The sequence below is a fragment of the Rosa chinensis genome, chromosome 5 (assembly GCF_002994745.2).
Source record: "Rosa chinensis cultivar Old Blush chromosome 5, RchiOBHm-V2, whole genome shotgun sequence".
NCBI classification, from domain to species: Eukaryota; Viridiplantae; Streptophyta; class Magnoliopsida; order Rosales; family Rosaceae; genus Rosa; species Rosa chinensis.
Genome location: NC_037092.1, coordinates 80,939,058 through 80,961,509, shown reverse-complemented (window position 1 = coordinate 80,961,509; position 22,452 = coordinate 80,939,058). Strand labels below are relative to the sequence as shown.

The window sequence follows — 22,452 nt, the reverse complement described above, 5'->3', positions numbered from 1 at the left end:
GTCTGCAATTTCGAAATTCCACAACTCCTTGACACACGAGTCGGTTTCATGTGCAAAGTCTATAAATACTGCTCCCGGTCTTCTCCAATTAATTTCATCCTAACTTTGTAAAACCCAGCAGTTTATTGTTGTTGGGTTCCTGATATTGTTGTATTAAAGATGACGGTTGGGGCAGGAATAACCGTTGAAGATGGAAGTTTGATGGTGTTGGGGAACAAGGTGTTGGGTGAAGTGCGTGACAACGTTGTTGTAACCCCGGCCTCCGGCGGTGCATTGGCCAATGGGGCCTTCATCGGAGTTGAGTCTGATCAGAAGGGTAGCCGGAGAGTGTTTCCGATCGGTAAACTCGAGTAAGTTAGTTTTGTTACATATATTTTCGTTAGTTTCTTCTCTAGTTTTATTGCCATTTGGTTTGCAATAGATATGAGCGAGTTTAATTTGTGAGTACGTTTTGTGTATAGGGGGTTGCGGTTTATGTGTGTATTTCGGTTTAAGATGTGGTGGATGACACAGAGGATGGGGAGTAGTGGTCAAGATGTGCCGTTTGAGACGCAGTTTTTGATTGTGGAGACCAAGGAAGGTGGTCATTTTGGTGAAGGAAGCAATACTGAAGGGGAGGAATCTGCTGTGTATACGGTTTTCTTGCCGATTCTCGAGGGGGATTTCAGGGCTGTTCTTCAGGGGAATGAACTGAATGAGATTGAAATCTGCCTAGAAAGTGGTAAGTGAAGAGTTTGAAGTAAATTATAGAGAAGCATTAGTTCATTATTTGGAAAACATTTTGTGGGTTCTGAAATGGTGAAAATTCTGGGTTTTGCAGGAGATCCTGATGTTGATGGGTTTGAGGGTAGTCATTTGGTTTTTGTTGGGGCTGGATCAGACCCATTTGAAGTCATCACAGATACAGTGAAGTAAGTTTTAAGCTATTTGGATGCTAGTATATGCTTTAGTTCGAGTTCATGGTCTAAATTGCAATTAAATTTTTATGACTGTAGTCCCTTAATCTTCAAGTTGTAAGTTTTAGAAGGATAGGATAGTAGCAGTTTCAACTGTAACCATTTTCAGATTCAATGGTGTATAAGAAATCTGGAATTTGATCACAGAAATAGAACTCAAATTGGCAATAATTTTTTTCCTAACAATATTTATGTGCTAAAGGGTAATCACTGACTTGGTTAAATTTTTTATACATAGGACTGTGGAGAAGCATTTACAGACATTCCATCATCGTGAGCGAAAGAAGGTAATTTTTATTCCCAAATTTTTAAATTATGGAATATGGATTTAACTTATCTCTTTTGTTGGACAAAGAAAAGTAATTTACCTTTTCATCATTTCTAAATTACTTGTTCTTTGTGCTTCAGATGCCAGACATGTTGAACTGGTTTGGCTGGTGTACATGGGATGCTTTCTACACTGATGTCACTTCTGAGGGTCTAAAGCAAGGGTTAGAGAGGTACTGATTTTCTCACTATAGATAGTATTTTAAATACTTGATTAATTTCAGCACTGCATAGATGGTAAAAGGCGATTTTTTTTTTCAGCTTCGAAAATGGTGGAGTGCCTCCGAAGTTTGTTATTATTGATGATGGATGGCAATCAGTTAGTATGGATTCCACTGGTGTTGGCTTCCTAGCTGATAACACAGCAAAGTGAGCACTTGATGTTTCAATGTTTTTTCAAGCCATTACCTTAAAGTTGATTTGCTTACAATTTTTATAACATTCTCTTGTATGTGTTTCAGCTTTGCAAACAGATTGACAAATATTAAAGAGAACCACAAGTTTCAAAAAGATGGTAAAGAGGGTCACAGAGTAGAGGATCCATCTTTGGGCCTTTGCCACATTGTAACTGAAATTAAAGAAAAACATGCTTTGAAGTGAGTTTTTGTCACTTAATCTGCTGGTTTTGGCTGTGAGTCACATATATTTTTGTTCAGGAATTAATTCAATTTGTTTGATTCTGAAATTTCTAGGTATGCTTATGTGTGGCATGCTATAACTGGTTACTGGGGTGGTGTTAGACCTGGTGTTTCCGGAATGGAACACTACGACTCCAAGTTGGCCTACCCTGTTTCATCTCCAGGGGTTGAGTCCAATGAGCCCTGTGATGCCTTCAACAGCATTGCCAAAAATGGCCTTGGCCTTGTGAATCCTGAGAAAGTTTTCCACTTCTATGATGAGCTCCACTCTTATCTCGCATCAGCAGGAATTGATGGGGTTAAAGTTGATGTTCAAAACATTCTCGAAACTTTAGGGGCAGGTCATGGTGGAAGGGTGAAACTTGCAAGAAAATACCATCAGGCATTAGAAGCGTCTATTGCTAGAAACTTTCCTGACAATGGTATCATTTCCTGTATGAGCCACAACACAGATGGTTTATACAGGTAAAAATATATTTCACATTTGTCTGGTTCAATGCTACATTTTCTTTCCTTAGTTTTAATAGAAATGATTTGGTATGACCTTGAATTTGTCAGTGCGAAGAGGACAGCTGTTATAAGGGCATCAGATGATTTTTGGCCTAGAGATCCTGCATCACACACAATTCATATTGCATCAGTTGCTTATAACACTGTTTTTCTTGGAGAATTCATGCAGCCAGATTGGGATATGTTTCATGTAAGAAAGCAAACTTTGATATTAGCTCCTTAGAATTTAATTTTAGTTTTTATAGTTTCTGGTTTCTTATATTGGAATTGTTTCCAAATTCAGAGCTTACACCCGATGGCTGAATATCATGGAGCAGCTCGTGCGGTGGGAGGATGTGCAATTTATGTTAGGTATGTTCTTCAGTTATGAATATGTCAGTTTCTGGTATGAAATAGGTCAAGAAGATAAAGTGTGTCCTTACCTTTATGTGATGCAGTGACAAGCCTGGGCAGCATGACTTCAATCTTTTAAGGAAGCTTGTACTTACTGATGGCTCTATCTTGAGGGCTAAACTACCAGGAAGACCAACAAGGGATTGCTTATTTTCTGATCCTGCTCGAGATGGGGAAAGGTACTTGAAAGAATTTCACTACTGATTCTTGTTATCACTGTTTTTCTATGTACTTTTTTCTAATCCGAGTCTTGATATTGCAGTCTTCTGAAGATATGGAATCTGAATGATTTTACTGGAGTTGTTGGAGTCTTTAACTGCCAGGGAGCCGGGTGGTGTAAGGTTGGAAAGACGAACCTCATCCATGACGTAGAGCCGGGCACAGTTACAGGGGTTATTAGGGCTAAGGATGTTGATTATCTGCCCAAGGTTGCACATGAGACATGGACTGGGGATGCTGTCATATATTCCCATCTTGGTGGTAAGTTTAGCATTTTGGTGTGGTACTTCTTCTTTCTGCATATTTTACCGGTAGACTTAGTATTTGGAGTAACTTGACAAAATTGATTGTGATGTAAATTACAGGAGAGGTAATATATCTTCCCAAGGATGCATCTCGGCCAATTACACTGAAATCCCGAGAGTATGAAGTTTTTACAGTGGTTCCTGCTAAGAAATTGTCTGATGGTGTAACATTTGCTCCCATCGGCCTAATCAAGATGTTCAATTCTGGGGGAGCCATAAAAGAATATGAATCTAAGAGCAGTACAACAGTTGACATGAAAGTTCATGGGTCTGGTCTATTCGGAGCATATTCATCAGCTCGACCAAAGAGGATAACGGTTGATTCGGAGGATATGGAGTTTGGATATGAAGTTGAATCGGGTTTACTCACCATTGCTTTGAGAATTGCAGAGAAAGAATTGTACCTTTGGAACATCACCATTGAACTTTGAGGATTATTATGCATGTGTTGTAGTTACCAGGGTATTGTGTTAGAAACTTCTGTAGGTTTAGAGGGAAATAATATCTGTAGCCTGTAGTTGTATTCATAAGTTGGGACAGAAATGCAGACTGCTATTTTTCTCTGCATGGTCCCCTTCTTGTTGTATTCATTAAAATTGGAAGTGAAATGCAATGTGCATAGAATAATTTCCAGTGCTTTTATTCTCTGCATGTTTGTTACCAAAAGGAATTTTCTGTTTGCACTATAACACCTTTAGTCACAATTAATGTAGGTTTCTGTAGTTGGGACAAGGAACTTGTGTTCAGGTTGCTTCTCCCACATGTAACTTGCAGATTCAATCCATTCTTGGCGGACCAACAGCTTCTTATTCTTCACTGCCAGAAGAGAATTCTTGGTTCGGGTATTTGTTGCAACCACATGGGTGACAGATGGTGCATCCACTCGAGTTGAACAAATTGCTCCCAACTCCTCTGCCATTTTCCAAATATTATTGATTCTAGTTAAATCATGACGGTCGAAAACGATCTCACACCCTTTTCCGAAGAGTCTTTAACACCTGCCTTACATCATTTCCAAAGTGATTCTTGTTGGGCAGCTTATGAACAAAGAACATAGAGTGGACTTGCTTAAGAAGCTGAAGAATATGTTCAAGATAATCATTTTCATCCGTCTTCAACTCGGCAAGAGACTTGCGGTTATTGAAGCACATTGTTTGAGAACTGTATTTGAAGAAATAATATCGTCTTATTACTATCAAATTGTCCTGATTTTCCTTTGTCCATGCCTCTCGTGTATCGTCTAGGATCAAGACATTAGAATCTTCACAACCACGCACAAGATCTAGACACTTCTTTTGTCCTCGGGAGCTGTGGTCGTTGCACGATATTACTCTAGAGCTAGAAGTGAAGAAGTACTCTTGTTCGGGGTCAAGCAACTCAGCCATTCGCAATGCATAAGCTCGATTGCCTGTTGTGTATATGTGCATCTCAAACATGTGACTGGCTTCCTTGAGAAATGTCCTGACAAAGGGCCTCAACTTGGTTATCATGGCTGAATCCATGAAAACATCACCTTCCAGAGAATGATCATCTGTTTTGGTCTTCAAGTATTCTTCTTGGGGAGTCACATGATCGAGTTCGGTGGAATGCAGTAGTGTGTGATCTAGATCAAGTACCAAGTGTAGTTTCCTGTTTTGAGACGAACAAGACTTGGAATTCAAGTTCAGTGCTCTATGAAGATTCGAAGAAATGCGATCGTCCGCTTGCTTCATTGTGAATTCGAGATGAAGATTCTTAAAGAAATTTTGACAGTTAATCAAAAAAGAGAATTGCAGCCTGTTTGATATATAAGGAGAACTATTCCTAATCTTCCTGGACTTTGTACTCCGTGACATATTAGGATAGGGAATTAATTAGAATTTGTTATGGCACGGGTGCCTTCTTTACCAAGTAAGACAGCCCCTTTTATGTTAAGGAGCAGAGTATAGTGGAGTGTTCTTGGCACCCAGTGTAGTTATACGTTTCATATATACTCATCATATTGACAATAGAAGTTGCAACAAGTTTCTCAATCGAGCCTAAACAAATTTTTTTGTTGTATTTTTGTTGTTCATAGTTTGACAACAATTAAAGAGGCTCAGAATCCTATTTTAGGATTTGGCGATGACAAACACATCAAGTTTTAAGAGAGGAAAGTGCTAAGCTCACACTCACATGAGTGTGTGTCATGTAAGTGTGAGCCACACTCACTTCTCAGCTTGCTACGTGTGTTAAGAAAAACTCATAAAAATTTGATTTTTCCATTGTGATTATTATGTACTACGAATTTCTTTTTTCGATTAATATAAAAGATCACATTGTGATCATAATCATCATATACAAGGAGTCATCAAATCAGTAACTCGTGGAAACTAGACCAACCGCGTGTTTCAGTAGGACTTGGGCCTCCATCCATTTAAACGTCGTCGTCTCCCAACTCCAACTGCAATAAGGTAAAGCCGCTGCTAAACCCCTAAACAGCCATTGGAGCCATCACCACAAAAGCTCAGATCTTCAGGTACTCTTTCTCTCTCTCTTTTTACTGAATCAACACCTTTCTAATTTCCAGTCATCCAAATTTATGTGGGTGTTCACTTCTGATGTCTGCAATTTGGTGATTGTAGTTAAAGTCTTGATCTTTGTTCTTCTCCCATTGCAATCTGTACAATCTGTGTGTAGCTTTCAAATGGGTAAATTTCTGTTTTAATTTTCAGGGGTTCTAATGGTGTTCTCACTTAATGAAAACCCAGAACAGAATCAATGTATGAGCTTTATGAAAGCACCTCACAGTTTCTTTTGTTTTCAGTAGCAATGTAGGATCTATGTAGTGTTTAATTTTTGTGAGTTTACTTTTTGCAAAGTATGAGAATTTACGTAGAAAAATACTGTATTTGTATTTCATTGGGGAATGTACCAATTCAGTGATGTTTGTGAAATGGAATAAGAGATAGTCTCTTGGGCTGATTCTAATCCCCAAGTTTGTATCTTAGTTTCAGAGGAAGAGAGATGTTTCGGAGCCGAGTTGTACCGTTGTTTGTGAAGGGCAATAACAAGGCTCTGTGCAGTCTGAGAGGAACAACCCCGTCTAGGGTGTTGAAGGAGGAGCCCTATAGATTATTCTCTACGGGGATCACAAGGAAATGCTTGGAGAAATTCCGCTTTTTGCCTAAGGTTGCTTTATCTGATGATTCTGATCTGCTCTGCATTTGTTCGATTCATTGTGGGAAAATGCCTGAATTAGTAGTTACAATGCTTGTTGCTTTGTATCCTTACTAGAAACAAACTGTCAAATTTACAGTAAATGTGCTCTTTGTTTGACTGGGATGTTTTGTAGAAGTGATGAGTAATAGGAAGCCTTTTTGCCATTTTCAGGGTAACTATGTACCATCTATAAGGAATATGTCTACTGTAGCTTCTGTAGGCGTCGAAAGTAAGGAGGGACTGAAGCTTCTTGTAAATGGAGGACCACGTGCTCAGAAAATGGTTGGCATTTGGCTTTTTTGCTCTGCTTCTTGGGTATTCAGTATGGTGATACTTGGGGGTATTACACGATTAACACGATCAGGTCTTTCAATGACTGATTGGAAGTTTGCTGGGGGCCTCCCTCCTCTATCAGATGAGGACTGGTTGCTTGAGTTCGAGAAGTACAAGCAGTCCCCTGAGTATAAACGGTTAGTACAGCACGTGTCTGTAGCAATTATTGAGTTTGCAATTTAAGCCTGTTGTAAGCTTGTTGGTTATATATTGATGTCCCTGCATTTCTTATTGACTAACTAAATAGTTGATGTACTAGTGTATTATGTAATGGGAGTTGAAGTTTTTCATATCTTTATGATGTTACTTGGTTTTTCATCTCTTGCAGTGTAAACAAAGGGATGAGTATTGAAAACTTCAAATTTATATACTGGATGGAATATGCACATCGTATGTGGGGAAGGGCATTGGGTATCATGTTTGCATTGCCATTCTCATATTTTCTTCGTAAAGGGTATATCACCTTACCACTTGGATTAAGACTCTCAGCACTCTTTGGGCTTGGTGCTGGGCAGGGTCTGATTGGCTGGTGGATGGTTAAAAGTGGTTTAGAGGTTAGTTATGGTTTTTCTGTGCTGCATTGAATTGATTTTCGTTGAAGATTGGGGATGTTTCTAATGCTTTCTTTCCCACAGGAACCAGCGTCTGAGTATGCTCAGCCAAGAGTTAGCCCTTACCGTCTTGCAGCTCATCTTACTTCAGCCTTTGCTATATACTGTGGACTTCTGTGGACTGGTCTTTCTGTTATGATGCCTGAACCACCTTCTAAATCTGTAGCGTGGGTTCATGGGGCAGCAAAAGTAAAGAGACTCGCTCTTCCTGTCAGCTTGCTTGTTGGAATTACTGCTGTCTCAGGAGCATTTGTTGCCGGGAATGATGCTGTATGTAATCATGGTTTTGCTTCTAGTCTTTCATAATTAAGTAATGGATCGAATGTGGTTTTTGGTGAGATGGATTATAACTATGCTTCAATGTGGAATTGTCAGGGGCATGCTTATAATACATTTCCAAAGATGGGAGACACATGGATCCCTGAGGATGTTTTTGACATGAAACCACTAATCCGGAACTTCTTTGAGAATGCGTCTACTGTGCAGGTACTTTCTCTGACCAAATATCGCAGCGTTTCTTAGAAGCTAAGCATTGCTAAATCTGTGATAACAAGAAATGCCTAGATGTATTGTTTTTGAAGTTTCTCTTCCCCAAACTCATTCACCTTTGGGAAGATAGCTTTTGCTTCAATCAAGGAAAGTTATAATTTCTAAAGCCATTGAACATGCAATTCCATCAACTGCGATTCCTCCATCTTATAATGTAAATTTCTTATAAAGAGATACATTTCTTCAAGTGATTATGGTTTTTGAAACTACAAAAATTGCTAAACCTTGTAATGTCTTGGCTCTCCTAGATGAAACTTATAGATACCCACATTTTATCATTCATAACTCTTCCTTTTTAACATTTCCTTGTTCACTACTTCAAAATTTAACACATGAAGCATGGTACTGATTTTCTACTCTTCCTTGCTTGTAGCTCGACCACCGAATCCTTGCAACCGCAACTTTAGTTTCAATTGGCGCCCTGTGGTGGTCAACAAGGAAGTTTGACACACACCCAGTAGTTCGATCTTTGATCAGAACTACTCTTAGCATGGCTGCCCTTCAGGTATACATGGTTCCAAATCTCCATTCTTTCTCTATTTCTCTTCTCAATATCCAAAACAATGGTTCCATATTTTCTTATAGCATATATGTGAGACCCCTCTGTTATATAATTGGATTGGTTGTTACTATCTCAGGTCACACTTGGGGTATCCACACTTCTGTCCTATGTGCCTGTTGAGCTTGGGACTGCACATCAAGCTGGAGCTTTGACTCTTTTGACCTTAATGATCCTTCTGAATCACACGGTGCGCAAGCCATCACCTTTCCTTCTCAAAACTCTGCCTCAAGCTTCCAAGAAAATCTAGATGTCTCTGACTTTGCAGTACATTTCTGTAAGAAAAGGATATTATCTATTTTACTCTTGGATTGTGATTTGTTGGGATATACATGAACCGCTCTCATAGCCATGCAGCAAGTAACTACGTGTCAAACCTTCCATAACCACATGTCCACATGAGCTCAAGAAGCTGCCACATAAGCCCCCATTGGCCAACTATAAAACCTCAGTTTCCCAATCCAGAAGCCACATTGCCAAAAGAGATTGCTGTGAAGTAACAGAGACAGTAATAGATGGAGGGTCGTCATCAACAACAGGGTCTTGGTCAGGCTCGGGGTCAGGGTAGGCATCAACAGCAGGCATCTGGCACCATGGTGATTGTGGCATCCGTCATTGGCTTAGCCATTGGAGGGTCGCTTCTTGGCTTGATGGGGCTCACCTTCTTGGCATCATTGACACTACTACTTTTCAGCTCGCCGCTCTTGTTGATCTTCAGTCCTCTCCTGTTTTTCGCCAGTTTGGTGTTTGTGGGATCACTTGTCGGGTTTGCTGCGGCTGCAACCATGGCTCTCACCGGCGTGTCGGCTCTCGGGTGGATTTTTCAGGAGGTTGGAGGCCAAAGGCTTCTGGGTTTTGGCGGTGGCGACGTGGCGGGTAGAGTTAAGGAACAAAGCCAGGTTTGGGGTAGATATTTGCAGCAGGGCGGGATGGGGATATGAAGGAGATGACATATAGTCGTGCTTGAACTTGTAAAATTTTGGTTATGCTGAAGTCATCTGCAACCAAAAGAGAGAAAACATATGTCTATGATTCTTTGTTCTTTCTCTCTTGATGTAAAAGGTGGGATTGATAGTATGATCCACGGAAATCAGATCCTTTAATAAAAGACATAACCACCGTAGTCTCGTAATTATCTCCTCAAAATAATGTGCAAGACCTTGGATTGTATGGGTATTCATGCATGTTACTTATCCAGGAAGTGACTGGATCAAACAATTCCACACAAACTCATGAGTAAAATGGATATGGGGGTATAGATAAAATAATCAGTTAAATCGGTGTGTTAGTCCTCCAAGTTTCACTTGCTTCCCACATAAAAGTGTTATATTTACCCTCCATCTGTAAAAGTCGTGGAGCTGAGTTGCAGTAGAATTTTGTCAACCACCTAGACTCGATTTACATAATATCTATTGCATTGGCAATGTTACTAATATATCACTGTATAGTACATATTATCCAGGGAGGATGAAGGTGATACCATCTATGAGTAGCTTTGAATCTCCTCCTACTTGAATTTTGTTTAAAGCCATGAATGTACACAGCTAAAAGACCAGCCCTTAAAGCTTGGGTGTCTACACTCAGCAGTCAGAACATGAGCTACACCAATATTTTCAGTTGAAGCTATAGGTAATCCATTTTCTAAAAACGAAGCCTAAAGAAGAGTCTTTGACAACTCTAAAGGTCAATTTGTTTCTTGCATACCACATATTGTAATATAAGCAAAATTTTCTCTCAAAGTCTATGGTAGAGAAATTCAATATAAAAAGCAAACTTGTGAAGACTACTGCTATAGCTGTATCAGGGAGTTTCAATAAAGACATTGCCAAAAAAAAAGAAGAAAAAAGAAGTGCTAGTTCGAAACAAACCATCCTCACCGTTTAAGAGTTTACAATAGCACAACAAATCAAGAAAACAAGAAAACTAGTAGCACATCTACATCAGCACTTGAGATCAGAAGTTGCATCCCAAGAAAATACACCATCACTTCAAGCAAAAGATTGCTGTTGCTGCATTAGAAACCTGCAACAAAAGATAAACAGAAAGAATGTTGGTCATAAAAACTTTCCATTACAGAAACAGCAGAAAATAAAACCGTATTATATAAATTCAATGTCGGAAAAGACGCAATCTTTGCCTAAACTATTACACATTTCTGTTACAACAGCAAAAAAACCGCATTATATCAATTGACAAACTTCACAACTTACAAACTACATGCACTTAGACGCTCATCCTGAACAATGACAGTTATCAAATGTAAACATATAGAAAACCAACTTCTTGTTGCAGTTTTAAATCTAATGGTCATAATGTCCCCACAAAACTATTGGCATATCCATATGAATATGAAGAAGAAACTAAAAATCTATAAAAAATAAAAAAATAGCCCCTGTGTGTGATACAACTTACCTCTTCTTTTCCTCAGCAAGAAACTGCATCATTCCTGTCAAGTAAGACAATGCTCTCTTCGTAAGGATCCATGGTGTAATATTGATATCTAGAAATCCCAAGAGTCTTGAGTTGCCCGCTTGCAAGATCTAGTGAATATAATTCAATTCTAGCTTTTTCTCCTTCATACCGGCCATGATATATTTCCAGCACTACTTCGCCACTCTTCCTAAAACATAATGCTTTGAGTAAACTCTCTGCTGGACCTTGTGGACGGAGAGTAATCAATTTGGTCCACGACTCCTGCACAGAATACTCTTTCATCACCCATATATCAAGAAACGAATTGTGTTGTATAAGAGTAGGATTTGTCATGAACAAAGCAAGGGATTTTCCATCTCCTAAAACAGACAATTGCAACGTCAAGTCTATTTGTAAATCCAAGTCCAAACTCTTTGGCATCATTATCTCTCGGAATGACTCACTGCTCACATCAAATGCCAGTATAAAATAGCGATATGAGCTACTTGTCAAATCGCATGCATCCCAATGAAGAGCCCCATTAACAAAAGCCTGGGGTGAGCCTATATTTATCTCACATTGGGGATCAACAAACCTAGGGTCACTCCATGAGCCTGCAGCTAATGAATAAACCTCCACAAATGTTTGATTCGCAGCATCATCACTATCATCCATATCCCCCTTTTGATCCTCGACAAGCCTCACAACCTTATAGTCATTTGTAATAGCATCAAATGCGAACCCATGACAAGCATTATACCCACCAACAGTCTGATATCTAAGGCCAGGCTTGGGAAGGGTTACCAACTTTCTTATAGACGGATTCCATATTATGAAGTTGTAACCAAAATGCGATAAATCATCTGCAAGGAATACCAGCCCATTACAAACGCCGACCACACGGAAGCACTCATTACACATTCCCCCATCAGCAATTGGAGATTGAAATCCTATCTTGCAGTACTCATCAAAAACATGGTTATCATAATGCAAAGAGTAAACCTCTTCTATCAGCCCGTGGATGGACTGGTGGTGGCCAAAGCTTCTGCTATAACTTCTACAAGAAACCTCGTGGAGTAGTAGGAGGTGAGTGCCATAAAGGTTATTGACGTTGGTTGTGCGGCTGAGATGGGCTCGAATAAAGCTCGAGTTCTTAATCATAGACCCCCATGACTTGTAGACTGAGGTGCATATGACCAAAGATTTAACGGGTAGTCTAAGTAAGATATTGGTTATGACTTCCTGAGGAAGATTATCTGACATTGCTTCAATTTTTCAGTCAATTGCTGCAGTTTGCAGAGAAACAAAGTGAAGACAGAATCTCATTTCAAAATGAAGTTAAAGAATTTTGGAAATCAGGTAACTTTCTTGGTCTGGGCTACATACAATGGATCAAAAACTAATCATGTGACCACATATAACATAGAAATGATCTCAGACCAGCACAAACACTAGCATTCTGACTTTAAAGTTAAAGGCTTTCATACAGCTTTATGTTTCTACTGGGCTAAAGTTTCCATCCTTTTCTTTTGTTTGCAAAACAAATTAGAGAAAGAGGCAATTGTGTTTCTACATGGCTAAAGTTTCCACCTTTACACACCATTGTGTTTCGACATGGCTAAAGTTTCCATCTTTTTCTTTGTTTGCTAAACAGAATAGAGAGAAATTGGAGCAAGAGCTAGAGACTTTGTATACCTGGAGAAGTTTCAGGGGACGACGTCGTCTTAGAACAAGAGTAAAGCTTGTGTTCCGGCGTAAACCCTAAGGGAGAAGAAGAAGAGAGAGGGCAGTTTATTTATACTGTTTCAAACTCAAAACCTAAAATCTTAGCTCGGGGTTTAAGCAGCATCAACTCCAGAATGATCCTTCTTCAACGGCTCTAATGAAGTTTTCACTTCTTCATGGTAATTAGTAAGTCCGGTTTCGTTTTATATTGGCCTGGGGGGGTTCTTTGTCTCTGTGTTCCGGCTTAATTTCGTGTCTTATGAAGCTGCTTCGAATTTAAAGTTTTTTTTTTTCTTTTACAAACTTTTTAGTCATAACTCATAAGGTGCATCATAATAATTCTATTTTCATGTATATTGAACAATTAGATAAAAGTATGTGAACTTTTTTCTTTTTTTTTGAAATAAGGGCCGGTTCGGCTGTCCTCAAGCCTTGATTAATGAAACAGCAGAATACATTGGGGGACATGGTGCCTATACCCCAGCTTATAAAGCACATCAAGAGAACTTTCTGAGATAATAACAGGAGTCTCCACTACAAACACTTATTCTAACAAGCACCAACTAGCGAGGAGTGCACAACCGGCTACTCTATTCGCTTTACAATTGTTGTGACATACCGGAAAGATAACTCTATTATAAAAAATCATCATTACAAATAACACAACTTTCCCACTATATTGCCACCGGAATATAAATCCAGTGACACTGAGTTTTACCCTGCCACTAGGAGGCAACGACCATTTGACCAATCAAGGAACTCACCGCCTACCTAGAGCAGACACGTTACTGCCACTAGACAATAGCGACCATTTGCTTAAGCAAGGAACTCACCACCAACCTAAAGCAGACAAGGCACACAAGGTGCATAAGCTGGCACAAAGCCCATCTCGTCCTACCAACCTATGGCAAAGACTTATTATAAACAAAACACAAACTGTAAAAAAACAACTATTTAACCCAACATAGACAACAGCCCACCAGCAAGGGCCCAACACTCCAAGCCTGGCCCAACCACCAATCTTCCAAGCCAAGAACGCCAGAGCTGCCGATCGCTCATTCATCACTTGCTTAAGTATATTACCATTTACATAGGATATTCCTATCAGATTGTAAAAACATAAACCGGGGCAAAACCATTCGTCATGATCTAGTTAAAGTCAGGTCAGAGATGAGGATTAAAAGCGACGTAAATGTGTGATTGATTATGTCCAAGACTATTTTGTTTTATTATTTTCTTTTGTGTAAGTTGGGAGGTCTTTGGTCCACTTTTTTTTTTTTTTTTGATATGAAAAATAATTCATTAGACGTTGAAGCCTTTTCGGCAACCCGAATTTACAATATTGAATAAAATGGCTCTAGAAGCCTAAACAAGAATGACAGTGGACCAAAATTGGTCATTATCTAGGAAATGACCTATATTTGCTAAAGCATCAGCTGCAAATTAAATTAACTTCTCTAAAAATATGGTTAAATGAGATAACACTCAAAATGTCATGCAAGCTGTTGAATGTCATGAATGATCTTCATAATTCTTTATGCCGGTGTGAGGATACCTTTGACAACATCAATTATAAGTCACCTTCAGCTAGAATACGTCTATAGCCCTTCTAATAGGTAGTGTTAACTATTAAGGCATGCAGTGTTGGACAATAGCTTCTGCTACAGAAATAATGGTTATACCAATTCTTTTTTGCCCCAACAACAAGTACTTTGTCGATGGAATCTCGGATAAGAAAGCCACTAGCAGCAGAGTTGTTGGTAACTGAACCATCAAAATTTATTTTGACAAAGTCTGGTGAGGAAGAGCACCAATTCATAGTTTTGTTGATTGGATTTGGACCTTCCCAAACCTTAACCCTTTCCAAGTTGTCCTATGATGCAGTCACAGTAGCTGCAATAGCTATTATTGAATTTGGATTAGGCTTGGTCTGTCTAATAGAAGACATAACCACCTTATTCTCATAATTATCTCCTCAAAATAATGTGCAAGAACTTGGATTATATGGGTATTCATTTATGTTACTTATCCAGGAAGTGACCGGATCAAACAATTCCACACAAACTCATGAGTAAAATGGGTATGGAGGTATAATTAAAATATTCAGTTTTTTAGCGCTCCAAGTTTCACTCGCTTCCCGCATAAAAGTGTCACATTTAGTCATTTACTTCTTTTATCCACATTCTAGTTAATCTAGTTATTTTACCCTCCATCTGTAGACGCCATGGAGCTGAGTTGCAGTAGAATTAGGTGGTACTCGATTTACATAATATCTATTGCATTGGCAATGTTACTAATATCTCGCTGTATAGTAGATGTTGTCCAGGGAGGATGAAGGTGACCATTGATACTATCTATGAGTAGCTTTGAATCTCCTTCTACTTGAATTTTGTTTAAAGCCATGAATGTACACAGCTAAAAGACCAGCCCTTAAAGCTTACTCAGAAGTCGGAACATCAGTTACGCCAATATTTTCAGTTGAAGCTAGTATAGGTAATCCATTTTCTAAAAACGAAGCCTGAAGAAGAGTCTTTGATTTCTCTTAAGGTCAGTTTGTTTCTTGCATACCACATATTGTAATATAAGCAAAATTTTCTCTAGAAGCTGTGAAGACTAGTGCTATAGCTGTATCAGGGAATTTCAATAAAGACATTGCAAAAAAAAGAAGTGCTAGTTCGAAACAAACCATCCTCACCATTTAAGTTTAAGAGTTTACAGTAGCACAACAAATCAAGAAAACTAGTAGCACAACTACATCAGCCCTTGAGATCAGAAGTAGCATGCCAAGAAAATACACAGTCACTTCAAGCAAAAGATTGTCGTTGCTGCATTATAAACCTGCAACAAAAGAGTGTTGGTCATAAAAACTTTCCATTACAGGGACAGCAGAAAATAAAACTACCAATTCATTATATAAACTCTTATCGGAAAAGACGCAATCATTGCCTGAAATATTACATATTTCTGTTACAACAGCATAAAAACCGCATTTTATCAATTCACAAACTTCATAGCTTACAAACTACATGCACTTAGACACTCATCCTGAAACAATGACAGTTAGCAAATGTAAACATAAAGAAAACCAAATTCTTGTTGCAGTCTTAAATCTAATGGTCATATGTCCCCAGAAAACTATTGGCATATCCATATAAAGATGAAGAAGAAACTTAAAATCTATAAAAATAAAATATAAACAAAATAGCCCTGTATGTGCTACAACTTACCTCTTCTTTTCCTCAGCAAGAAACTGCATCATTCCTGTCAAGCAAGACAATGCTCTCTTCGTAAGTATCCATGGTGTAATAATGATATCTAGAAATCCCAAGAGCCTTGAGTTGTCCACTTGCAAGATCTAGTGAATATAATTCAATTCTCGCCTTTTCTCCTCGATACCGGCCATGAGATATTTCCAACACTACTTCACCACTCTTCCTAAAACATAATGCTCTGAGTAAACTCTCTACTGGACCTTGTGGACGAAGAGTAATCAATTTGGTCCACGACTCCTGCACAGAATACTCCGTCATGACCCATATATCAAGAAAAGAACCTTCTTCTTTAGTCATGAACAGAGCAAGGGATTTTCCATCTCCTGAAACAGACAATTGCAATGTCAAGACTCTTCGTAAATCCAAGTCCAAACTCTTTGGCATCATCATCTCCCGGAATAACTCACTACTCACATCAAATGCCAGTATAAAATAGCGACATGAGCTACTTGTCAAATTGCATGCATCCCAATGAAGAGCCCCATTAACAAAAGCCTGGGGTGAGCCTATATTTAATTTACATTGGGGATCAACAAACCTAGGGTCACTCCATGAGCCTGCAGCTAATGAATAAACCTCCACAAATGTTTGATTCGCAGTATCCTCACTATCCACCATACACCCCCTTTGATCCTCGACAAGCCTCACAACCTTATAGTCATTGGTAATAGCATCAAATGCAAACCCATGACAAGCATTATACCCACCAACAGTCTGAAATCTAAGGCCAGGCTTGGGAAGGGTTACCAACTTTCTTATAGACGGATTCCATATTATGAAGTTGTAACCCAGACGCATTAAATCATCTGCAAGAAATACCAGCCCATTACAAATGCCGACCACACGGAAACACTCATTATAGATTTTCCCATCAGCAACTGGAGATTGAAATCCTAACTTGCAGTACTCATCAAAAACATGGTTATCATAATGCAAAGAGTAAACCTCTTCTACCAGCCCGTGGATGGACTGGTAGTGGCCAAAGCCGCTGCTATAACTTCTACAAGAAACCCCGTGGAGTAGTAGGCGGTGAGTGCCATGGAGGTTATTGAAGTTGATTGTGAGATGGGCTTGAATAAAGCTCGAGTTTTTAATCATAGACCCCCATGACTTGCAGACTGAGGTGCATATGACCAAAGATTTAGCGGGTAGTCTAAGTAAGATATTGGTTATGACTTCCTGAGGAAGATAATCTGACATTGCTTCAATTTTTCAGTCAATTGCTGCAATTTGCAGAGAAACAAAGTGAAGACAGAATCTCATTTCAAAATGAAGTTAAAAGAATTTTGGAAATCAGGTAACTTTCTTGGTCTAGGCTACATACAATGGATCAAAAACTAACCATGTGACCACATATAGCATAGAAATGATCTCAGACCAGCACAAACACTAACAATCTGACTTTAAAGTTAAAGGCTTTCATACAGCATTATGTTTCTACAGGGCTAAAGTTTCCATCCTTTTCTTTTGTTTGCAAAACAAATTAGAGAAAGAGGCAATTGTGTTTCGACATGGCTAAAGTTTCCATCTTTTTCTTTGTTTGCTAAACAGAATAGAGAGAAATTGGAGCAAGAGAGACTTTGTATACCTGGAAAAGTTTCCGGGGACGACGTCGTCTTAGAACAAGAGTAAAGCTTGTGTTCCGGCGTAAACCCTAAGGGAGAAGAAGAAGAGAGAGGGCAGTTTATTTATACTGTTTCAAACTCAAAACCTAAAATCTTAGCTCGGGGTTTAAGCAGCATCAACTCCAGAATGATCCTTCTTCAACGGCTCTAATGAAGTTTTCACTTCTTCATAGTAATTAGTAAGTCCGGTTTCGTTTTATATTGGGCTGGGGGGGTTAAAGCCCAACAAGGTAAGAAGGAAAAAAGTTTGGCCTAGGCAACGTCTTCAAGTAAAGCCATACGCCTAACAAAATAAGGTGGTGTTGTGAGGTTGGTCGAGCACCCTAACATGAAATTTTTATTTCTAGTGTTCGAGTCTTAGCACCCAACAATTTGTGGCCAACATGTTTGAGGGGCACTCGAGTTAGTGCGCTTGCGGTGAAAAATAATTCTAGTTTTGCTGGGAGATACACTGAATTTGAATACCAACTAGCCGACTAGGTGCTTGTGTTATTAACACGCTAGCATAACCGAGATATCTTGCTACCTTACCCTCGAAATAAATATGTCATTCCTGTTGTTAATAAAATGGCAAGATTGGTTCCCCTGCTCTTATAAGGCGTTCTTTACTAATCATGATTATGTGTCTAAACCTTACGAAAAGATGCTTCAATTTTGAGTATTTTTTTTTTAAGAACTTTTTAGTCATAAGTTACATCATAGTAATTTTTTTTAATTTTTTTTTTATATAAAAGTCACATCGTAGTTCATTAGATAAGAGCATGTGATCTTTGTCGGGGTAGTTTGAAACGCAACAAGAAATTGCGCTCATTCATCACTTTACCAGCTCAGATATGTTGCCATTTACATAGGATATTCCAAACTATTAGTCACGATTTAGGTTAAAATCAGGCTAGAAATGGGGATTAAAAGTGATGCAAATGTGTGATTAACATGTCCAAGACTATTTTGTTTCATTGTTCCTTTTTATAAGTTGGGAGGTATTCGGTCTAGTTCAAAAATATTGCTTTTCAATTTTTTCTTCTCTGAAATTTAGGTCTTTAGTCCAACTCAAGAATGCAAATTTCCAATAACCAAAACATGTGTGTGATCATAAATTGAATTCATAATAGACTAATAGAGACGAATGAAACAACAAGTCTTCTCTAATGCCAAGTGTGTGTGTGTGTGTAAAGCCGTTCCAAAGAGGATGTTCGCAACCCAGAAAAAGTTCGGACGTCTAGGATTTCTCTACGATCAAGCTCCGACAGCTGCTCACCTCTTTCCGGACGAAGGCCAAGGGCGTCCCAGACTAGTTTGCAATGAAGATGAAGGCCAAGAGATCGAGGTCGGAGGTCTGGGCAGCGTGGTCGACTGCAAAATGGTAGTCCGATCAAGGTCGACTGGAAAGTGGTAGCAGGCGAGTCCACCCGACTGCAAACTTGTTTGGGATGTCTAGAGGGTTCGTCCAGCAATCGCAGCGCAGCCATCGTCGCATTCTCTCTATATATATATATACACATGCCGGTTCTGAAGAGGACGTCCGCAACCCAGAAAAAGTGCGGACGTCTCTCCTTCGGGCTTGATCAAGTTTCGATGGCAGCGTTTCTGTTGCCGAACGGAACCAGGCCACGATGTGGATCAGTTCAGAAGCGGCTTGACTCGTCGACAAAGGGTTCGCAGTGGAGCTCGATGAGCTTCCATGGTTTCCGGCGAGCTCGCCGCGCATCACTGAGAATCCAATCAGCTGAGCCTTCGCTTGGATGGTGATGCCGTCCGGGATGTCCAGGGGGTTGTCCGGCAACTGCAGCACAGCCGTCGCCACCTTCTTGACGTCGAAGGAGGGACGTCCGCACTTTTTCTGGGTTGCATACGTCCTTTTCAGAACCTTCCCCTATATATATAAACCCCCCTTGTTTTCGTTCTTTGTCTATGTGTTCCTGCTTAATTTCATGTCTAAACCTTATGAAGTTGCTTCGAATTTAAAGTCTGTTTTTTTTTTTTACAAACTTTTTAGTCATAAGTTGCATCATAATAATCGTATTTTCATGTATATTGAACAATTAGATAATAGTATGTGATCTTTGATGGGATTAGAAATTAGGGATATTGACTATTTACACAATTTGAGCCTAAAAATTACTCACTTACTCCACCAAGAAGTTTTTAATCTCATTTACCCAATTTATACATCAATGACAGTTTTTCCCTCATTTTAATTAACAAACTACACTCCTCTCTCTCTCTCTCTCTCTCTCTCTCTCTCTCTCTCTCTCTCTCTCTCTCTCTCGCCTAAAACGATGACAGAGAGCAAGAAGCCTTTGATTCCGATGACGCATAAATGGCTAGAATCGAACGGATCGCTGCGGATGCAAGAGAGAATCTTCGATGCGGCGTCCTATTTCCGGAAGCAGCGACCAGTGAAGGAGGAGTAGAGGAAGAGGGAGGAGAATCTGGAGATGGCGATGAGGGAAGGAGTGGGGTTCGGCCTAGACCTAATAGAGGTCCTGGATGGCGCGGCGGGAGTTGTTAGTGTCGGCGTTGAACCAAAGGACGGAGATGGAGCTGCCGGCTGTGGATGCGAAGAGGCCGGAAGGGCATGATGTCAGCAGATCTGAAGTTGTTGTAGTTAGGTGGGTCCGAAAGCATGTAGTCCCGGCAGTCCTGGACGATGGACAGCGGCGGAGAAGGTAGGGCGGTGAAGGCACAGCAGCAGCAGGAGACGGCGTTGGTGACGGTGACAACGACGTATCTGATTTTGTGCCATGATATGAAGGCCGGAGGGGTGATTGGGAAGTCCGACAGCACATCAGCGCATGGATCAACGTGCACGAGCTGGTTCCCGGAGACGAGGAGCGGATTATCGAGATTTCTGGCGGGACCCAGAGGGAAGGATCCAGGTGTTCTCTCTAGTGCATGAGGCTTTGTTTTTTATCCATGAGTGGATTCTCGAGAGTGAGGTATGTGGCGCCGATGAGGAGGATGAGTACGGCGGCAGTGGAGGTGGTAGCGGAGTGGTGGGACACGTGTCTATACTAGGTTTGTGGTGTCAAGAATGCATGTGGGGAGTTTGCTTGGGAAAGGAGGGAAGATAATAAAGCAAATGAGAGGAGACAAAGACCCAAATTAGGCTTATGCCAAGGGATCATAATCTGAATATGTGATTACTGATTTGCATTAAAAAGTATGAGAAAATATGTAGAAATGAAAAGATTATTGGGGTTAATAATACGATTATTGGGGGGCAATAAAATTGGACGCCTGATTCTAGTCACTGGTCTCCGATGATCGGTTGTCCTAATTCGGCCATGGACTCTGGTGACCGGTTACTGAAATCCGGCCACCAACTCTCGCAGCCAATCACCGGAGTTCGGTGAAGTCTCCATGACTCTCTCTAAGTGACAAAGAGAGAGAGGGCAAAATTGTCCTAAAAATAAATAGAAAACAATTAAAAAAAAAAACTTAATTGAGTATTATGGCAAAAGATATGTAAATTATTAGGTAAGTGGGCAATCTTATAAGATGTTTGGGTAAGTGTTGCTCAAATTTGGGTGAATGGACATTTTCCCTAGAAATTAAACTCATTCATCACTCTCTTAAGCATATTACCGTTTACATAGGATATTCCAATCAGATTGTAAAAACATAAACCGGGGCAAAACTATTGGTCACGATCTAGGTTAAAGTCAAGTCAGAGATGAGGACTAAAAGCTATGTAAAGGTGTGATTGATCATGTCCAATTCTTTTTTCTTTTTTTTTTTATATGAAAAATAATTCATTAGATGTTGAAGCCTTTTGGGCAACCCAAATTTACAACATCGAATAAAATGGCTCTAAAAGCCTAAACAGGAATGACATTGGACCAAAATTGATCACTATCTAGGGAATGACCCATATTTGCTAAAGCATCAGCTGCAAATTAAATTGACTTCTCTAAAAATATGGTTAAACGAGATAACACTCAAAATGTCTTGCAAGCTATTGAATGTCACGAATGATCTTCATAATTCTCTATGGCGGTGTGAGGATACCTTTGACAGCATCAATTATAAGTCACCTTCAGCTTGAATACGTCTATAGCCTTTCTAATAGGCAGCGTTAACTGTTAAGGCTATCACGCAGTGCTAGATAGTAGCTTCTGCAACAGGAATAATGGTTACACTAATTCTTTTTGCCCCAGCGACAAGTACTTTGTTGATGGAATCTTGGATAAGAAAGCCACTAGCAACATAATTGTTGGTAACTGAACCATCAAAATTTATTTTGATGAAGTCTGGTGGGGGAGAGCACCAATTCATAGTTTTGTTGATTGGATTTGGACCTCCCCAAACCTTAACCCTTTCCAAGTTGTCCTATGATGCAGTCACAGTAGCTGCAATCAGCTAATTTGGATTAGGCCTAGTTTGTCTAAAAATATAGTCACTCCTTGCCTTCCATATCTGTCAACATATGGTTAACATTCTAGCAAAAAGATCACAATTATACACCTGGTTAATGAATAGCATATTAAAGACACAAAGATAACCATCATTCCAATCTACATTAGGAATCATATTGGAAAGTCTCCAAATTTCATGGGCAAAAGAACAGAACCAAACAGATGGTCAGCTGTTTCATTATCTGCATTGCAAAGAGGACAAGTATTATCACTTATAATGCTAAATCTGGAGGGTCTATTTCTAGTTTTGAGTCTACCCCTCAAAAGGAGCCAACCAAACATTTTAATTTTTGGTGGAATATTAAGTTTCCACATCGAGTGTTTCTATTAGGACCTCTAAATCTGCTCACTTGACCTCACTCTATTATGAATTATTAAATGACATATATAACCTCCTATAAAATGACTATTAAGGACAAT

General features: G+C 39.6%; 6 protein-coding genes across 8 annotated transcripts; 3 read left to right on the top strand and 3 right to left on the bottom strand.

Moving 5' to 3' along the window:
• Nucleotides 1-12: 12 nt before the first annotated feature.
• LOC112164546 (probable galactinol--sucrose galactosyltransferase 1) lies at nucleotides 13-3,990 on the top strand. Its single transcript, XM_024300766.2, has 13 exons — nucleotides 13-350; nucleotides 462-721; nucleotides 821-911; nucleotides 1,195-1,243; nucleotides 1,365-1,456; nucleotides 1,545-1,652; nucleotides 1,745-1,879; nucleotides 1,976-2,386; nucleotides 2,480-2,621; nucleotides 2,715-2,782; nucleotides 2,869-3,003; nucleotides 3,087-3,304; nucleotides 3,409-3,990. The coding sequence occupies exons 1-13, from the start codon at nucleotides 160-162 to the stop codon at nucleotides 3,777-3,779; spliced, it is 2,271 nt and encodes a 756-aa protein (XP_024156534.1). The 5' UTR covers nucleotides 13-159; the 3' UTR covers nucleotides 3,780-3,990.
• A 326-nt stretch (nucleotides 3,991-4,316) lies between these two features.
• LOC112164208 (RNA polymerase II C-terminal domain phosphatase-like 4) lies at nucleotides 4,317-5,060 on the bottom strand. Its single transcript, XM_024300437.1, has one exon. The coding sequence runs from the start codon at nucleotides 5,058-5,060 to the stop codon at nucleotides 4,317-4,319; it is 744 nt and encodes a 247-aa protein (XP_024156205.1).
• A 626-nt stretch (nucleotides 5,061-5,686) lies between these two features.
• On the top strand, nucleotides 5,687-9,069 carry LOC112164547 (cytochrome c oxidase assembly protein COX15). Of its 3 annotated transcripts, XM_024300770.2 has the most exons (9): nucleotides 5,687-5,845; nucleotides 6,318-6,498; nucleotides 6,700-6,998; nucleotides 7,190-7,415; nucleotides 7,497-7,742; nucleotides 7,848-7,958; nucleotides 8,395-8,526; nucleotides 8,660-8,857; nucleotides 8,930-9,069. In XM_024300770.2, exons 2-8 carry the CDS (start codon nucleotides 6,334-6,336, stop codon nucleotides 8,828-8,830), a joined length of 1,350 nt encoding a protein of 449 aa, XP_024156538.1. In that variant the 5' UTR covers nucleotides 5,687-5,845; nucleotides 6,318-6,333; the 3' UTR covers nucleotides 8,831-8,857; nucleotides 8,930-9,069. The 3 variants fall into 3 exon arrangements, with proteins under 3 accessions (XP_024156538.1, XP_024156535.1, XP_024156536.1); XM_024300767.2 differs by lacking the exon at nucleotides 8,930-9,069 and having other exon boundaries at nucleotides 8,660-8,867; XM_024300768.2 differs by lacking the exon at nucleotides 8,930-9,069 and having other exon boundaries at nucleotides 5,692-5,845; nucleotides 6,324-6,498; nucleotides 8,660-8,867.
• LOC112164549 (oleosin) lies at nucleotides 9,061-9,809 on the top strand. Its single transcript, XM_024300772.2, has one exon. It carries the CDS (start codon nucleotides 9,096-9,098, stop codon nucleotides 9,519-9,521), a length of 426 nt encoding a protein of 141 aa, XP_024156540.1. The 5' UTR covers nucleotides 9,061-9,095; the 3' UTR covers nucleotides 9,522-9,809.
• Nucleotides 9,810-10,312: 503 nt separating this feature from the next.
• On the bottom strand, nucleotides 10,313-12,976 carry LOC112202373 (F-box protein CPR1). The gene is made up of 3 exons (XM_024343367.2): nucleotides 12,688-12,976; nucleotides 10,993-12,278; nucleotides 10,313-10,602 (listed from the first exon to the last, which is right to left on the bottom strand). Exon 2 carries the CDS (start codon nucleotides 12,253-12,255, stop codon nucleotides 11,005-11,007), a length of 1,251 nt encoding a protein of 416 aa, XP_024199135.1. The 5' UTR covers nucleotides 12,256-12,278; nucleotides 12,688-12,976; the 3' UTR covers nucleotides 10,313-10,602; nucleotides 10,993-11,004.
• A 2,363-nt stretch (nucleotides 12,977-15,339) lies between these two features.
• Nucleotides 15,340-19,807, bottom strand: LOC112164207 (F-box/kelch-repeat protein At3g23880). Its single transcript, XM_024300436.2, has 4 exons — nucleotides 19,774-19,807; nucleotides 19,419-19,487; nucleotides 15,945-17,164; nucleotides 15,340-15,555 (listed from the first exon to the last, which is right to left on the bottom strand). Exons 1-3 carry the CDS (start codon nucleotides 19,805-19,807, stop codon nucleotides 15,957-15,959), a joined length of 1,311 nt encoding a protein of 436 aa, XP_024156204.1. The 3' UTR covers nucleotides 15,340-15,555; nucleotides 15,945-15,956.
• Between the last annotated feature and the right edge of the window lie 2,645 nt (nucleotides 19,808-22,452).

Bases quoted from the DNA above. Each gene is read 5' to 3' on its own strand.
- LOC112164547 (XM_024300770.2), top strand. From the start codon at position 6,334: ATGTTTCGGAGCCGAGTTGTACCGTTGTTTGTGAAGGGCAATAACAAG. The intron at 7,743-7,847 runs GTATGTAATCAT...TGGAATTGTCAG, and splicing joins TTGTTGCCGGGAATGATGCT to GGGCATGCTTATAATACATT. The intron at 7,959-8,394 runs GTACTTTCTCTG...CCTTGCTTGTAG, and splicing joins AGAATGCGTCTACTGTGCAG to CTCGACCACCGAATCCTTGC.
- LOC112164549 (XM_024300772.2), top strand. From the start codon at position 9,096: ATGGAGGGTCGTCATCAACAACAGGGTCTTGGTCAGGCTCGGGGTCAG.
- LOC112164208 (XM_024300437.1), bottom strand. From the start codon at position 5,060: ATGAAGCAAGCGGACGATCGCATTTCTTCGAATCTTCATAGAGCACTG.
- LOC112164546 (XM_024300766.2), top strand. From the start codon at position 160: ATGACGGTTGGGGCAGGAATAACCGTTGAAGATGGAAGTTTGATGGTG. The intron at 1,244-1,364 runs GTAATTTTTATT...TTTGTGCTTCAG, and splicing joins ATCATCGTGAGCGAAAGAAG to ATGCCAGACATGTTGAACTG. The intron at 3,004-3,086 runs GTACTTGAAAGA...TTGATATTGCAG, and splicing joins CCTGCTCGAGATGGGGAAAG to TCTTCTGAAGATATGGAATC.
- LOC112202373 (XM_024343367.2), bottom strand. From the start codon at position 12,255: ATGTCAGATAATCTTCCTCAGGAAGTCATAACCAATATCTTACTTAGA.
- LOC112164207 (XM_024300436.2), bottom strand. From the start codon at position 19,807: ATGAGGGAAAAACTGTCATTGATGTATAAATTGG. The intron at 19,488-19,773 runs GTAAATGAGATT...TTATATATATAG, and splicing joins GTCATTGATGTATAAATTGG to GGGAAGGTTCTGAAAAGGAC. The intron at 17,165-19,418 runs GTGGCGACGGCT...TTCCTCAGGAAG, and splicing joins CCTCCTTCGACGTCAAGAAG to TCATAACCAATATCTTACTT.